The sequence below is a fragment of the Anticarsia gemmatalis genome, chromosome 7 (assembly GCF_050436995.1).
Source record: "Anticarsia gemmatalis isolate Benzon Research Colony breed Stoneville strain chromosome 7, ilAntGemm2 primary, whole genome shotgun sequence".
In the NCBI taxonomy this organism is placed as follows: Eukaryota; Metazoa; Arthropoda; class Insecta; order Lepidoptera; family Erebidae; genus Anticarsia; species Anticarsia gemmatalis.
Genome location: NC_134751.1, coordinates 6,691,350 through 6,708,800, shown reverse-complemented (window position 1 = coordinate 6,708,800; position 17,451 = coordinate 6,691,350). Strand labels below are relative to the sequence as shown.

Sequence of the window (17,451 nt, the reverse complement as noted above, 5' to 3'; positions counted from 1 at the left end):
TATGTTTTTTCTTTGCTTTTAAAAAAATTTATAATGCTAATGCAATAAAAAGCTTAATTTCGTTTCTAAAGAAATTCTTGTAATTCCTGATTAATATTGTTGGAATACGTCTTCATATAGCAGGTAAATCTGACGTCAATATTGTATTAAAATACATAATAATGTGAGTGTCATCACTCAATATTTACCCGGACATTTATTACTTTTAACGGGTAAAGACAATACAAAAATAAGCTAAATACCACCCCATAAGTATATTAATTCAGTTTTAATTTACACCATAAACAGCTAAAAGAATTTCAAAAACGCACATTTTGCGCTATCAACAGAATTTACAGCCTTGTACATTTTTACTCATAAATTAATGTCAAGTTAAAGGCGATGGATAAGTCTAATTGCCAACAATGCATCTTTATAGCTTATTACACCTTATTACATGTTTATTTAATACTGGGGTTGATAGCCCTAAGGCACTTGTTAAGAATTATTTTGTCACATGTGACAAGACAACTGTCAAATTAGCGACCTTGATGAAAGCTGGGACCGTAGATCGTTGCTTTTTTACAAACATTTCAGTTGCCTATATTACTTAATTATTTGTTTATTCATGTTTTTTACTTTAAATTTTTTATTTACCCATCTGTTTCAAGGGATACAAAGCTTGGAAAGGTAATGTTTTCCTAATTTTGTACGCAAACGTTTGCTACGTTTTGAAACCGATTTCATAGCTTTAAAAACTTTTTTAGCTCAGATCTGATCAAGCATCGTAAAGGCTTGTGAAAATTGGGATGTTATTTGGTTGACGATGGCTGCCTTAAACATCAGTAGGATGATTTCTTTCCTACTTCGTCACAAGAGGAAACTTAGCTACTAATTAGATAAGACCCTTTGTACTACTCTACATAGTTAATTACAGTAGTATCATTATGCATTTTGATTGACTATAGTTTTTATATTTCAAAATAAAGATTCCTATCAATTATCTATACTCAATTGTTCATATCTACTGAAACAGAAAATGTCTTTCTGATAGGTTCATAAAAACTACAGTATACAAGTTTTTGTAACGAATAACGTTGGAAGGCTTGACAAACATGATGCAGCTATCCGTTGCACCCAACCTCGTTGCATATTCAATGCGCTCGATTCGCGAGGATTTAATAGTAGGCTCAGGCGGCATCCGCACAGGAAGTGAGCTTTAATATATTATTATAATGATACGTTGTTCGTGTATTATTCACGAGATTTATTAAATTGTAATTATGGAAGTGATGTTCTTTAGAACAAGCAGACGAGCGTTGTACTTACTACCACTAGGTATCGATTAATGATTGCTGATTTTTTTTGTGTTATAATCTTATTAAAGCCCATTGCCAACTTCATAAGAACTATGTTTGGTAATTTTATATGTCAAACACTTAGATTGTATTGAGTGTGAAATCGCGCTACAGGTTCGTGGTACTTGTAACCGGCGACTGTATGATTGACGAGGAATTTTGAGTTATAGTGGTAATAGTGACGTTCTTTGGTCTCCGCCTAATTCCATGGTAAATAAGAGTTATAGGTTCAACCTATCAATACAAAAAACTCATATACATTTTTATCTCTCTTGACTTAAACGTAATTATTTACTCAACATAACTTAAGTTTTTCGATTAGTTTCCAGGGCATTTGATTTTTTTGTACCGTCAAAATTACAGAAAATGAGAAATAATAACGAAGCAAAAAACGGCGCATAATTCAGATGCTTATATGTACTTTTATCACCTCAAAACACAATTAAGATTGCATTAAAGTTGAATCCCAGAAAAACCGACACATCTTCTCGTATAATTTTTTTCAATCCTTCAATCGTAGTTATTTGGAATTAATCTAAATAAACTAGCAGTTGTGGTCATTTGTACGTGACAGATGGCGCCAGAAATTGCGGATCTAATTCTAATAGCAAGATAAAGTAATTAAATAAACAATTATCTTAGAGTTTCCTTATTTCTTCACGGTATGTTTATAAAAAGTTAAGCCGTTGTCTCTATATTGTCAAATCATTGAGAGTTCCGTTCATCAGCGCCAAGCGCACATTGTTTTCATTTATCTTTTGCCTTTTGAGAGCTAGGAAAAAGTGTTTTTTGTACCTAGATAATAGCTTTTTTGCTAATAAAAGTACTGACTTAGGTTCCTACGTGACTAACCGTTTCAGAAGATCAAATTAAGCTGCTTTAAATCATTATCAATTCTAGCTTTTATAAAGGACTTTTTCAACACTTCTGCCAAATTAAAATCTACGCGGCGTTAAATTTTAAAATAAATCTTTTCATTTTAATGGGTGTTGGATTGATTGATTTTGTTATATAGACCGTAGCTAATGAGACAGACAACTTGAATCATTTGTTCACGGCAATATTTTGAGACTTAAAGATTACTGTCATCTATCGAAAATAAAGTCGGTGTTTTGAATAAATTTGCGCTTTGTATAGACTTAATTATGCAGCGCATAAATATTTTTAGTTCGATGCTATAATAATTTGTTTTATTTGATTTGTGTGTTTAAGTTTGGTTTCTATTATTTTTAATTAAAACTTTTTTCGTTCTGTTTAGTAATTGAAATACTTTAATGTTAAAATAGTAGGAATAAAAGCGGCTGAAAATAATTATGATAAGCGGTTGGCATAGACAATTTACCAGCCAGAAATCCACCCTTAATTTATAGAAGGCTTATTGCGTTGATTCAATACAGAATTCTAAAATTTTCAACAATTTTACGGTAGGTAAGTGAGAACAGTAGCTTATAAAGAGGGATGGATATTGTATATTTTAATTAAAAAGAGATTGGCATATTTCTTGTTGACTTTAAGATTTGATTTATCATACCTGTATCTTGAAACTCAAACAATTTATAAACGTATTATTTTTAAAAACTACAACCAAATTATAAGCGGCAACAAAAAAAACAAACCGTGTGATTCAAATTAGAATTGGGCTTATTAGAACAGAGCTTTCAAGCTGTTGTGTTGACATCAGGTGGCGGCATTCTTCAATGGTACGTGTTAGGGCGTGCACACAATGGGGACGCCATCGGCATCCCAGCACATACGGCGGCGGCACAGCATGGCGGCACCGCGCCACACAGACCTTGCGTCATACGCACCTCCCGCTCGGTGTGAACAAGTGTCGAGCACTTTATTCTTCACTCCGGGTACATGAATGTTTTAACCGACTTAATGCCTCGTTAATACATTGTTGCTATTGTCTACTAATTAAGGAGCATCGTCTCAGTTTACAAAGCCACCTGATTATTATGCGTGATCACCATTTAAATGTTAATTAGATTTATTGAAGCACCTGATCAAATGCGTCTCGATATAAACGTTGACGTGGAAAAAATACACCCTGCGATGTATTGTGCTCAATGAAATTTATTCGACGTTTATGAGTCAGTTAATTGACGTGAAAATATTTTACATTATCAATTACATACATACATTTATGCTTCGCGAATTGAATCATCCATCACAGGGTATATGTCGCGCGTTTACATTTTGCCAACATTGTACAAAGGTGAAGTATCTAATTAGAGGTGAATCCAAAAAAACTATCTAATAAGTAACGTCGTAGATGTTCACTTAAGTTAACATTCCAAGTTATTACACGTCTATTCGAATTAAACGCACATTCTATCACTTTTTTGTAGGTAATTAAGTTTTTCCGTCTTGCTACGCTCTAAACGGGTAACCAATTCTGTTTGTCCAATTATTTGCTATCGTCAATCAAAACGTTTCAAACGCTGTATCGCATACAAATCGACGGGTGAATATTGAGCAACCTTCACCGGAAACGCTACCGGCCAATCTAGCCGCCGATCTAACGATTAATTAGTTCGATCGGCAATACAATGCGGACAATGTTGTGCGATGGCCGCCACTTTTCGCTCACTCATCGCGGCAGCTGGCTTCAGCGATGACAAATGACATGATGTCTAGCCACACGACACTCTGTAAACGCTGCTAATATACCGCGTACCTATAACTAAAGTTAATTAGGTGATTATGTAAGATATACGACTTAATGCCGTCTGTGCTCCTTGACCATTTTCTACAAGTGCCGATCTCTGTTCAAGAAAAACGTCACTTGTCACAGCTGCTTATTACTCCGCTAGATAATCTTTAATGGCAGCGAAGAGCAGCTTATTAGCCAGTCATTACCGTATAATGTGATGTATGTATTATATTTATTATTGAATTAAACCTATTTCTTTGTTTTTGTATATTACACTGCAAGGATGACATTTAAAAGCAAATTTAGTCTTAAAAGTATTCTAGATTGGGAAAATGCAGGAGCGCAATCAGTATGTATTTTTCTAGAGCCTTATAAACCTTATATACAGCTATTATTAACATTAACTGGCAGATAAAGCTGATTAGTTATACCCTCCTTGATAATAAAATGAGCGCTACTTAAAACGCTTGCCAAGATCAGATAAATGCAATTAAAATTCTCATTTACAGGGGATTCTTATCCGTGCCTTATATATTATTATTATTATATAAAGCGTTATATTAACGACATGATACGATTTATGTAACTATCAGATATAATAAATAGATATCCGTTCATTGCATCGATGGGAGACATACTCCAGCTCTACTGTTGGATAAATCTGACATTAGTCGATATCGATATCTAACTACAGAGGTTTAAGAAGTGAATAATAAACTCAGGTTAGCTGAGCGGGACGGTTCGTTTATTTTTTCGTGTTTTATCTGTTTAATGAGCTTTCCGAGACTGATCCGGAACCTCTGATATATATATGTATATCCTTCTGACTTTTTTAAGAAAATTAGTACAAAGAAAGTAGTTGAAAAATAAAAACATTAAATTGAAGATGACTTAGATATAAGTTTTCTGTTTCATTTTACTATTGGGATATATGCTTAATAATTCAAACAAACTAAGATTTAATTAAGTATTATTCGCTTAGATACCATTTTCATGAATCGTGTGAATATAGACAAAAACATAATTCTTTTTATTTAATTTTAAAGAGGAGGAAAGGCTATAAACCAAAATGTTTTATAGTAGATTATTTGGATAAACTTATGATGAAAAGTTCATATACAAAAAAAAAGTATTTTCCGATTATTGTTGCAGAATTAATGAATAAATAATTAGGTAGGCGCTACTATATAAATAATATCGCTTGCATAAAGAGAGAAAAAAATATGTTCCAAGAATAATGACTTGAATTGATTTGATGAGCTTTTATACAGGAATCATGGGATTCTACATACAGCCATTCACTATGAAAATTTTCTTTAAATTATTATATTGGAATCTTATATTGTGTTTTATTATTATTGTATGTTATTGTAGGTATTTTAGATGATATTATGTAAGTAATAAAAATATGTCGCCGACGGGATAAAGGCGAGCTTAATTATTTCTTCATTATATCAATTTTAATTACCAAAATGTATAATAATATATTACAAACGATAAATAATTGCATTTTAAAGATAAACTATAATAAGATAATTTCAACATTTCTCGAAGGAAAATTTATTGAAAATATACTATTAGATAAGTATTTGCTGACAATAAAAAATCCTGTTTGATTTCTTTCAATATTCGAAGAAGCTCTTACAGTATAACTAAATAATGTTTTAATTATTATACCTACATAATGATAATTCGCCGATTCATTGAATTTGGAAAGTTGATCCACAAATGACATTGCATTGATTTTTTTAAATCAGCGACACAGTCATTACTGCGTGTGGTTACTAGTCTTATAAAAAGCTTATAATTAATTGAAGTTAAATTAGATCCTGGTTGCCTAACGTATCCTCTAAGCAAATTTTAGACATGCAAATTTCCCTATTAGAATTCTATGAAAAGCTATTGAAGTGTAAATGAAAGGAAATTAAACAAACAAGCGAAATGGTGTTGATTTGCCGAGTTTCCGCAATTTGTCGCGTTTTATTATAACGTTTAACTGTCACTAATCGTTGTTCGGAAACCATCGGTGCGGATAATTGGCCTAATATTTGCTTTCTATTCTTACTATTACTAAATACTAACTATTTAAACTAACTTAATTTTTAAACTAAACGTTTTTGAGACATTCCTTTACATCATAAGCTAAATTTTATCAAATGTCTGCTTACTGCTTTAACTGCACGTTCGGCGCAGTGATAAAGTAGTCACCTCGCCTCAATAACCATAGCGCCGCATGTGGTGGGTTCGAATCCCACCCGGGACAAATCTTTGTGTGATGAGCACGAGTATTTGTTCTGAGCCTGGTTGTCGATTTATCTTTATAAGTATGTATTTAGAAGTATACAAGTATGTTTATCAGTTATTTGGTTACCATAGTACAAGCTCTGCTTAGTTTGGAATCAAATAACCGTGTGTGAGTAGTCCAATTATATTTATTTTATTGATTTGAGATAAAATGACCGTGTGTGAGTTGTCGAAATTGTTGAGATAATTTTGTTGGAAATTCGTCTACTTGACTGAAGCTATATTTATAAGGACTCTACTTATTATTAAAGAAAACACTGAAACAGCTTTTCTATTAAGTTCTTTGTACGCACGGCTTTTGTTTCATGACAGAAAATATACATGGTGTGATCAAAAATGCATTTCATAATATTGTAATTATCCTTATTAATATAGAATAATATCGAGTAACGGTTGTAGTTGTATTGTTAGTAACATAAAAATAAAATATAAGAATATTTAATTTAATAAGACTAATAAGTTACTTAATAATAATAAAAACAGTACTCATACCTAATGTATTTTTATTCCTATATTGGAAAGGAATTATAATTATTATTGCTAGTAGTACTATTGGTTAAATAATCAAATTAGTTTATAGCTCCAAGTTTTCTAACGAGGCTTTCAGAAACAGTATAGTTTTTATATTTTCTTGACATCTTCCCATATATAATTTCTGTTATGTAATTTAGTAATGTATTATAATAAATAATTAGTTTTATGTGGTTAAATAAACTGATTATGTAAAATAATCACTATATTATTATAATGTGACAGGTACTGATCGAAGTTAATATATAATTTGATAGAGCACCTTATTATAATAAATTCCGTTTAAGAATATGTAAGATATTGATTTGATTTTAATAAATATTGCCAATGTTTTTTTGCACATTTTTCTATTATATGTTATTCAACTTAAAGCATTAAAAAAACAAAACTGAACTGGTGTGGTACAAAAATTAAGGTAGGTAAAAAGTTTATAGGCTCTAAATTGATAATGAAAATTAGTTGACGTAAAGCACGTTATCTTACCGTTGGGTGATATGTTGAGGGGTTGTGTGATGGCGGCGGGTGCCGGAGGCGCCGGCTCCATCTTCCAGGGGGCGCAGCACGAGACAGGGGAGAACTCCGGCGTGGGGCCACTGCCCGCCGATATCAACATGGTCGAGCCACCTTCCAGTCACGAGCTCTCTGCAACGCTAGCATGCGGCACCAAGCAATGTTCACAACAAAAAGTCCACGGTATGTATCAACAGTTCGCCTGGTCTATCAACTGTGTTTGATAAGACAGTGAGAAGCACCTATGCCACGGGCGGCACTCGTCTCGCACGCGCTCGCTTGAAGCTCAGCCAGAACACTGAAGAGCGCGCTTGTCGGACCGGCGCGCCCACTCGCGCGCCTACTCCCATTTGCACGCCTCAGAAAAAATCTCCGCCGCCAAACAATAACAAAAAACTACCTCCGCCGAGTCGAACCTCCGCGCACCTCTCACTCTAACGTTCTTAATTCGATTTCCGAACGCGTCAAAATTACAACAGCGCTCGATTGCAACGCAACCTTCCGTCCCGTTCTTAGATTTTTAAATTCAAACCTAACTCTACTAAAACAATATGCCTCTTAACTATGTTGACTTAATGTCTATATTGTTTTACGGTTGCGGCGGCATATAAGACCTTCTTCCCCGGCGAATAAATGAAACTACTCCTACTCGCACTCGTTCGGTTCAGCTTAAGCATGAACCGTATGAAAGGGACAGGTGCTCTACCGCTCGGTAGAATTACGGTAGTGAGCACAGGTGATCTTTTACCATTTCGTCATATAGAAGGTGTTAATGTATACCTTTCCCGTTCTATCGTATATAGTTTTACGCGCGTCGGTAGGGACAACGATAGTGTGCCGATTAGTTTCATAATTAAATTCGTTTATAGTTGACTATGCTTAGCATCCGTTTTAATAGTTACTGTATCGAGTGTGTGCCATTCTAATTAAGTCGAAGAGTAGTTACAATATACTAAGCTTTATCGTCGGGAGAACCTTATGTGTAAGCTATTAGAGATCATTTATTCATAGATAATGTTGGTGCATATCTACGGTACTTTGGCGGAGTACATTGAATATTGGCTGACATTTCGACTGTTGTACGTAAATATACATATGTAATATAGAAAACAGCGTCATGTGTGTACGGGCGATTGGTTCTGAATATTTGAGTACAAAGAGTATGCAATTAGTCAGTCGGCAAAATTACCCTAGTAAAAAATATTTTGATTGGCCGCTAGATTACAGCGTACGGATTGTATCAGTGCCATGTTTTTATGTTATAATTACAGGGAAAAGTATCGATGGTTGTCTGCCGCAGCGCAACTGACGCGGACTCGCACCGTTGTGTACGTACTTTTATATCCGTTCTTTACAATCATTTAATTGGAACAGTTTTCTTTCAATAACTTGTATCAATCTCGTCCGGAGTTGCGGTTTCCTGTTCACACACAAATATGTTTTGTACTCTTACAAAATATTTAACCGCTTCGGTATTTTCATTTACTTAAAATGTTAATGGATTTAATTGTTCCTGGATTTCTCGTATCCGGTAAAAATAATAAATTGAACTATACAATAGTTACAATTTAAACGAAGAAACGTGTTAACAACATAAAATTGCCTCAGAATATCATGAGTAATATTTTTACTCCATTACTAAATATTTATAGTAAGTACTTCAAACACCAAATATCCTCTGTAATTCTCATGACTTTATATTACATATCTATTTAGAAAATCGGACGCTACACCTTTTAATATTTTTCTGCAATAATAAAAAGCTATGTTTTATATTCCTGAAGTAAATCATGAACACAAATATGTTTCGGATTTTTCAATTATGGCGTATTTTACAAGTAATTACTAACTACACATGTTTAAAATATTTCTTCGTATAATAATGTGTTTTATAGATAAATAATTATTACTCCTAAAAGTTATTAATTACCCTTATAGCAATGAATAATTATTTAAAAAAGGATTTTTATTAACTCTACCTCAATCAACTTTCTAACTTTAAAAATCTAAGCCAATTTAATTATTCCTCAAATATTATTCTTAAGCCGAATCAATTCATATAAATCTATCATACCTAACGCTTATATACCAACGCTGTAAAATTATAAAAATGAAAAAGCCACCCCATTGTAGCTGGAAACCAGAAAAAATAAAACGTTTTATTTTATTTTATTTAAGAACAAATTCAAACGATGACAATAAGAAATTAAGTAAGCGAATTGTACATATAATTTGGTACGAGTATCGCACTCGTCAAAAAACGTAAAATAAATCAATTTCATTTTTTTTATTTTGTCTGCACGTGCAGTCTTTTAACATCGACTGTTATGGCCGTTCAGTTAAGTGTGTTTTTTATCATTTGATTGATTCCAATTTTATTACAATACTAACTGTCAAATACCTGTCGAGGTCGTTCACCGAAACGGTAGAGCATCGTCTCTTCTCTCATTCACAATAAAACGAATATTTTTATCTTAATGCCTAATATAGTAGGTCTATAAAAAAGGCTATGCCACTATTAATAAGAGAGAAAGGGAAACCGTTGTGTTTATTTAGGGAATAATCTGCGGAATTAAATTAAAATACTGGACTGGTATGGGTTAGTTTTAACCTAACAAAATCGGGAGCCGGTGTATTTTATCCTGAGATTAAACTATCATAATCGATAAATTAATAAAAACATAGTCCTCGGGCGGACAGGTAAAACAGTACTTAGATACCCAACTGCTGTTTAAAGACTTTATTGAACTAGAAAACAGCGTTAAAACAGTTTTAGTCTCCCTTAAAATTATTATATCCACATTACGGTACTAATAAGATACCTCGGAAAAGTTGACCGGTTTTTCTTTAATCAACAACAATTTTATCAACTACAATTTTACCTCGCAAACACTTCCTTACTTCTTCAATCCGTCTTTATCAAACCAAATCGTATAAAATATGAAGCCGCCATTGAAATTAGTCGTCCGATTTCAGAATGCTTACTTACGTATATAAATGGTATATTGGTGTGAGAGATTTTTTTCTTTTTTTCCATCCAGCCTTCTCAGTGGAGCCGACAAGGAGGATTTAGTGCGTCGATATGGCGTGGGTGTCGTCTAATGAATATATTTATTTATGTGGTGGTACCACTGCGTTTTATCTCTCCCGAAGGTGTCTGTACCGGGTTGGTACACGCCAGTTACAATTTAGCTGTTATGTTGGTTTTACTGTATCGAGTGAGGTTATGTTCTTATTTGAATAATGGATCATTAATAAAATTAACTACGAAATTAGGTTGATTCTTTACATAGAATAAGCAAAGGCTATTCGATTTTTATTCGTCATACTTATTCTATTATTTTTTACTGAGAATTTCTAGTTAGAATTTTTATATAAAACACTGTTCTAATTGGTAACTTAAAGGCAATATTTTTTGTAATATGACCGTGGAAAACAGTAACTTATCTATAAACCTACTGCATATTTGTTTAGGTAGTATAGAGAACAGAAACCATTTACGGATTTATGTTTGTTTAGGTAGATAAATTATTATTTAATTTATATTATTAAAAACATCAAGTTTCAATTTTGAAGTGCAATAAATCTTAGTATTTATTACATTTATCAAAAGATCTGAGATGTTAGACATTTTGCTTCAATCTATAACACCGGTAAACTTCTAATACGATTATATTATCATACATATTTACACGTTTAGATACAGATCCATAATTTATATTCGCATTATACCTAATTATACAGAACACAGGTTGTAAAATCGTTTTCATAAACATTGACCGATTTATAAATGTTACTATCGAATGAGGTCAAACGGCACTCGAGTCATTTGAGATAAGTTGTGATCCAGTCTTAGTATATCTTAGACTATGTTTGAATTTTCGCTTTTGTAATTTTAAGATCAGTTTCACAAAACATAGCAAATGGATAACCTAATCTTTCACAGATAGTGCGTATGTATGGAAAAAGCCTTAATTAAATTTGCCGTATAACTTTTGGAACATTCAAACAGATAAATGTCGGATAACCTGTCACATAAAGTGTAAGTGCATGAAAAAATCTGTCAATCTTTCATCTGACAAGATAACTGATACTCGGATTGGTAAAATTGGCTATTAAAATGTTGCGTTAATAACTAATACTTAAAATTATATAGAGATTTTCTTGATTTTGTCTAGATTCTCAGATGGCGCTGGCTGTTATCGCAAATTAACAGTATAATAATATATTTTTAATTTGGAAAAAGTAGAGCCGAATGGACATTCTCTAAGTATCAAAATAAGACATCCTTTATTCAAATGCGCGTTGTAAAATGGTTTAAAAATTTATTTACTTCTGTATCGTATTTTTAGACTTTTGTAAGCAGTAAGTAAAACTATGTTGTTATCAAAATTATTTATCATACTCATATCAATTTCAGTCAGAATCTAATATAACTTAGAGAATATAACTCAGAATCTAATACATCAAAAATGGGATATCCTACTAACAATATAAAAATATTTTCAAATAAGAATTCCCAATTGTTTTCACACCTGAAAAGAGATAAATTTTAACCCAACTTGTAAGTTCTCTTCACCGGAGGCGAGAGCAAAAAACATTCCTAATACAGGCTTTTCTTTATGTGCCTTTCGCATTAGCACCCGAGCCAGACAATAGTCCCAACTACAATGGACTAACGAATCATCACCCACAGCACATACTGAATCAGAATTCAACACATCGCGTGCACATCTCAGTAACCAGTCTAACGTGGACTCTACCTCTTGTTTATAGCCGTTGAAATACTTCGTATGACAGAGGTCAGGTTATATTGGTGTTGGTTACTAAACATGGTGACATTCGTCGTGGTTTAGGGCGACAAAGCCGCGGCGTCAGCACAGACAGCTCGTATTAACATTATAATGTGTTAAAAATATTTGTGCTATCTATTTTGGACCACCCAATGCGGTTGACATATGATCTGATGGTACCTGCTGAACAAAAGACGCGTTTTCTATTTCGCTCACTTTCTGCCCGATTGGTCGGTGGGTCAATATTCTGTGTCACGTCGCTGTTTTAAATCCTGTTCGTAACTATAAAATTCCAATCATATAGGACCTACTGGAAAATCTTCAAGTATTTTTCTGTTATAAGAAAATACCGTACCGTACTTTGTCATTATAATTTAGGATAAAAAATAAATATTTTAGTTTTGTGCTGATAATTTTTCTTTTCATCTAGACATTTTGATGAATCTTTTAATGTTTAAACTGCTTAATTTATGATCATTTTTGTAGTATTATGAATGAGAGAAAGCACCTTTTAATATTTTCTTTTCTTTCTTTTAAATTCTAAATATCACAATAATAGGAAATAAAAAATTTGAATTTGCATACTTTATATAACTTTAAAACCTACCTAAATAAAATCATTACACTAGTGTTTAAAGTTTTTATCTGAACCATACAATAAACATTAGAGTACAATTAAGACAAACACTAAAGTCAGAATCAAGGTGATATAATTTTCACCTTCATTCAATGAATAACAAAACATGCACATGTCAATAAACTCATAATATCTCAATATTTGTTGAAGAACATTGCAAATAAGAGTTTTGTTGTGTAGTAAGAGGCTTGGTAGAGTCAGTAGAGGCGCGTGTTGCCCGCCCAATGGGCGCGCTTCGGGCGGGGCGGCGCGTCGCAAGCCCCTCCCCGCGGCCATACGCTCTACAATGCGCTATTCAACGTTAAAACAAAGGCGACTCTACAAAAATATACCTACTGCTTACGTCACACAATACCTAATGTACTACGAAATGTGTTGTTTAGTGAAAATGTTGAAGTATGCTTTCCTTACTAATGGGATATTGTAAAATAATTTTATGTTGTTAAAAAATATTGTTAAAATAAATTTTAATTTATTTTGGATTTTATGTTATCATCAGGATCAGAGAAAATATGAAAAATAATATTAAATATATTATTTTCTATAATACTTATTTTTTTGTATAATAAATATTTGTATCATATTTGAATGTATATATCAAAGGCTAGTTATTCAGGTTGACGATACTTAAAAAAAATAGCATTATTTTTGTCAAAGAGTTTTAAACATCTATACTAATATTATAAAGCTGAAGAGTTTGTTTGTTTATTTGAACGCGCTAATCTCAGGAACTACTGATCCGATTTGAAAAATTCTGGAGGAAGGTTATAGGCTATATATCATCACGCTACGACCAATAGGAGCAGAGTACGAGTAAAAAATGTTACAAAAACGGGGAAAAATTTCACCATTCTCTCTTATGTGACGCAAGCGAAGTTGCGCGGGTCAGCTAGTCATATTTATTTAAAGGAATTTTAATGTATTAAAACAAAAAATAATATCGACAAAGTATATTAAATCGATAAAATTGATATCTCCGATCACGGCTAGCTAACTAACTAGTAGTTAGCTATTATCCCCCAAACGAAACGTACAAAAAAGTTCAATATTTGTTGTACTCGTATCATTTTAATTGAGTTGGACATTCAAATATTATACGTACAGGCTGTTGATATATTATGCAGTATGTAGGAACGCGAAACAATTCCATGCTTAAATTTTTGTTTTATATAAAATACGTATTTAATTGACATTAAAACGAAGAAACTAAAATAATGGTTTTAGCTAGAAAATGGTCTGAATAAACGACCATAAGGTAAGATTTATGATTATAGTAATGTGTCAAACTATCATAAATTACTCTTTAGGTTTAAGGATCCTTGAAACCTTTGTGAAATAAATGTAATTTTCAGATACATCTAGTAACATGACATTAATATTTTCAAACCTATCTAAGTATGAACAGAATTAAAACTCTTTCAAGTTACTGTTTTATCTAAAAGTTTCTTGGCTATAGAGATCATTTTCTTCTTTTAGCTATTCTTGCCGTCATTAAAACTTATAGAAAAAAGCTTTGCATAAAACATTATTTCGACATCATATTTAACATTAGATTTTTTTCAATGATTTCAAAATCTGGTGGATTGCTAAGTAAAACACCGCCATTCGAAAGATTAATAAATGTTTTCTAATTAAACCACTTATCGATCGTTAAAAAAGGAGAAGGGTTAGATATTCATATGTAAGTTGAAATCCTATATTTTATTCATTAATTTTGAACGTCAAGGGCCTTTGTAATATGGATCATTCTTACAATACGATACACAGTAATTTTTAATTACGTACCGATACCTAAACGATTTCGAACATCGTAATAATTATACTCATTGTTTTAGTTCACCTATAATTATGGCTTCATAGATAATAGCTGTCATTTATTTATTTATAAACCGTTTACCTTCAACTTACGTGATCAAACTAGAAACCTCTTTACCGAGTATCGGTCAAAATTAATTGTGTTCCTATGATACATTTATGTGCTTTGATTGTTATTTAGACTCTACCGGGAGCATAAATCGATGTTTTGAATAAATATTTCGCAAAAATGGTAAAATTATAACTCGCCCAAACAAATCACGGGTGCTTTATAACGCTTTAGAATCATAATACACCCGACATTTCTGAAAAAATAAAACCTAATTAGACTAACTTATTATTGCGACAAGTCAGCTACCTAAGTCCTTGGCGACCTAATTCTTAGCTTGTTTATGATGCAATTAAAATATTTTATAGTATGTGGTTCAAAAATAAATGTAATAAAAGTGTAAGAACACGCTATATGTTCGCCGCCCGCCCACTAACATATGGCGTCTGGACGGAAGGGGCGCGAGGCGCACTTGCCTAGACTGCCTACCCCGTGTTTTAACTCGCCTAATTGTTTCCCATTTACATACATTAACAGAAAAAAGCTGCGCAACTGACGCCCAGACCGCTATGTAAATATTCCCGCATGTAGCCCCCCGACATTACAGCGAGAGTCACCCCGACCACGTCCATGTACAAATTACCAAGCTTAATAACGGAAATCAATTGCCGTATGCCTCCGTCTAATTACACGTTCCCAGCCTGTCCATGGGAATGTACCACTGAAATATTAGAACTTAAATACCGCTCTGGCTTGTCGAAATATCACTCGTAAATAGTTTAAACGTTACTTTATCGGGTATTATCTATTATTGAGAAAAGCCGGCCGATAGTCTCTCATTATCCTTTCAATTCAATTATGAGCCGCTAATTACGAAACGGTTAGGTAATTAAATGACGGTGAGAACCGAAAACTGACAATAGATAGGTAGCAGTTAAATTGAGCCCCAAAAAATTATAATGGAGCCAACGTGGAAGTTTTGTGAAATCTGTGCATTTGATTGGTGCGGAGAAACTCATTGTTCTCTGAGTATCTGATTCTTACGTAGTGGCAGACATGTGCACATCCAATGTTTGCATACGGCCGTATCTCTACATCGATCTTCTAATTTCCCATAATTTGTTTTAATTGAACTCTATCTGGGTCGTCATTTTCACAATGTTTGATCGCTGCTGTACAGCATTAGAAAACGTGGCATAAGATGAATGGTTTTAATGATTTCAATCTAATAAACTTTTTAATGGTTCTTCAATTCTGCTTCACCGGTGCTGTTTACCGAAAACACCTACGACTTTTCCGAATCAAATGAATTTGTCTCATTTATCTTAAAGTTAAAGACATTTTTTTTTTATCCTAATATTTAGAAAGTCATTATTTTCGCTTCAATTCTTAATTAAGTATATTATCGGAGACTGCATTATAAAATATATTTTTTACTTACTTTAGGCAACTGTACATCTGTTGGTGTAGTCGGTATTAAATGTTGCAATTAAAACGGTACCACCATGAAAATAAGTACCTAAACTAAAGATAATATACCCGACAAACAATTGTGTATGAGACCTTAACAGTGATTTTAATTAAAGGATAGAGTAGTTTATGAAACGCAATTAAGTAAATATACCTATGTCTTAAAAAATCAGATATTTTTCACCTCACAGCTAGAGTAATTTTCAAGGAAGTGCTAAATGAAATTAATTTATCCAAGTAGTCAAACAAATTTTTGAATCAAAATGATGACCAAAAAATATGTAAGATAAAATTTTCAAAAAATAAAAAATGTATCGTGTATTTGATGTGGTTGTAAAATGTAACATAAACTTAGGGAAGATCATTTTATGCAAGTAACTGGCTAAAATCAAGGTTTTCAAGCGTCGCTGCTCAATATTTCCTTATTGGGTTATTTCTTTAATTAATACTCTAAAAGAAAATGGTCCAAATTTCCAACATGCCAATAAGTTTCATAGAAATAATAATCACTTTGCAGCGAAGGTTAAAGTTATGATAAAATCTTGCAGACTTGAGCGTTCCTTACACAGTTCCTGAAAGTACACTCGGGCTGGCGCTGAGGGCTCATTATCGTCTTTCCAAATGGCAAACTTTGCCCAGCAGTGGGACAACAAAACATTTTCCTATACAAATGTGCTAGGCACCTGCATATTTATCTCTTTACTCTACATAATAATATATTTATAGTACATACAATGTATCTTCAGTCATGTACCGTTTGAATAGAGGCAGCGTTAGCACAATAGTGCGGTTATCTGGTCTGCGATCAAACAAAAGCTACTTACAACTGTTCTTAATCGTCATTTCACATACGCTCTCCACTGACATGAGACGTTATTCTAACCTGAAAGTAAGTACTTACTGACTTTGCTCACACTGTTGTACACTGGAGGGAAAAATTTGCATCAAAATCTCGGGAACACTGAATTATTATTTTAATTTTCCAGGAGCCCTGTCAGTGTTTACAGAAGGGTGAAAAAGAAACCGTTTTCTTAAAAGATTAAATAATACTTGAAATTGCTTAAATTTTGTTAAAATTATATTATTCTTATTTTATGAAAGATTTGGTAATGCTTTGAATTAAAAATCAGTTATCTATTAATTAAATATGAATACTTAAGCTATTCAAAATTACAGTTAATATAATTTTGCAACACTACAATCAATTAGACACGAATTGTTAACGAGATATCTTTCTTTTTGTATTGTACCAAGGAGTGAGATTAGCGAAAAAATAAAGCAAAACTTTGGTACCTACCTAGTTAGAAGTAGGTAGGTAATCATCTTATTAAACGACCAACAAAGTATTT

The 17,451-nt window shown here is 32.7% G+C and overlaps 1 protein-coding gene across 3 annotated transcripts in view; it reads right to left on the bottom strand.

The window, feature by feature from the left end:
* LOC142974428 (paired box protein Pax-6-like) overlaps positions 1–7,755 on the bottom strand; it is a 35,367-nt gene extending 27,612 nt beyond the window's left edge. For all 3 annotated transcript variants that reach the window (XM_076116750.1, XM_076116751.1, XM_076116752.1), the window contains exon 1: positions 7,312–7,755. In XM_076116750.1, coding sequence (XP_075972865.1) covers positions 7,312–7,441 — 130 coding nt within the window. In that variant the 5' untranslated portion in view covers positions 7,442–7,755. The remainder of the gene's footprint in view (positions 1–7,311) is intronic.
* Between the last annotated feature and the right edge of the window lie 9,696 nt (positions 7,756–17,451).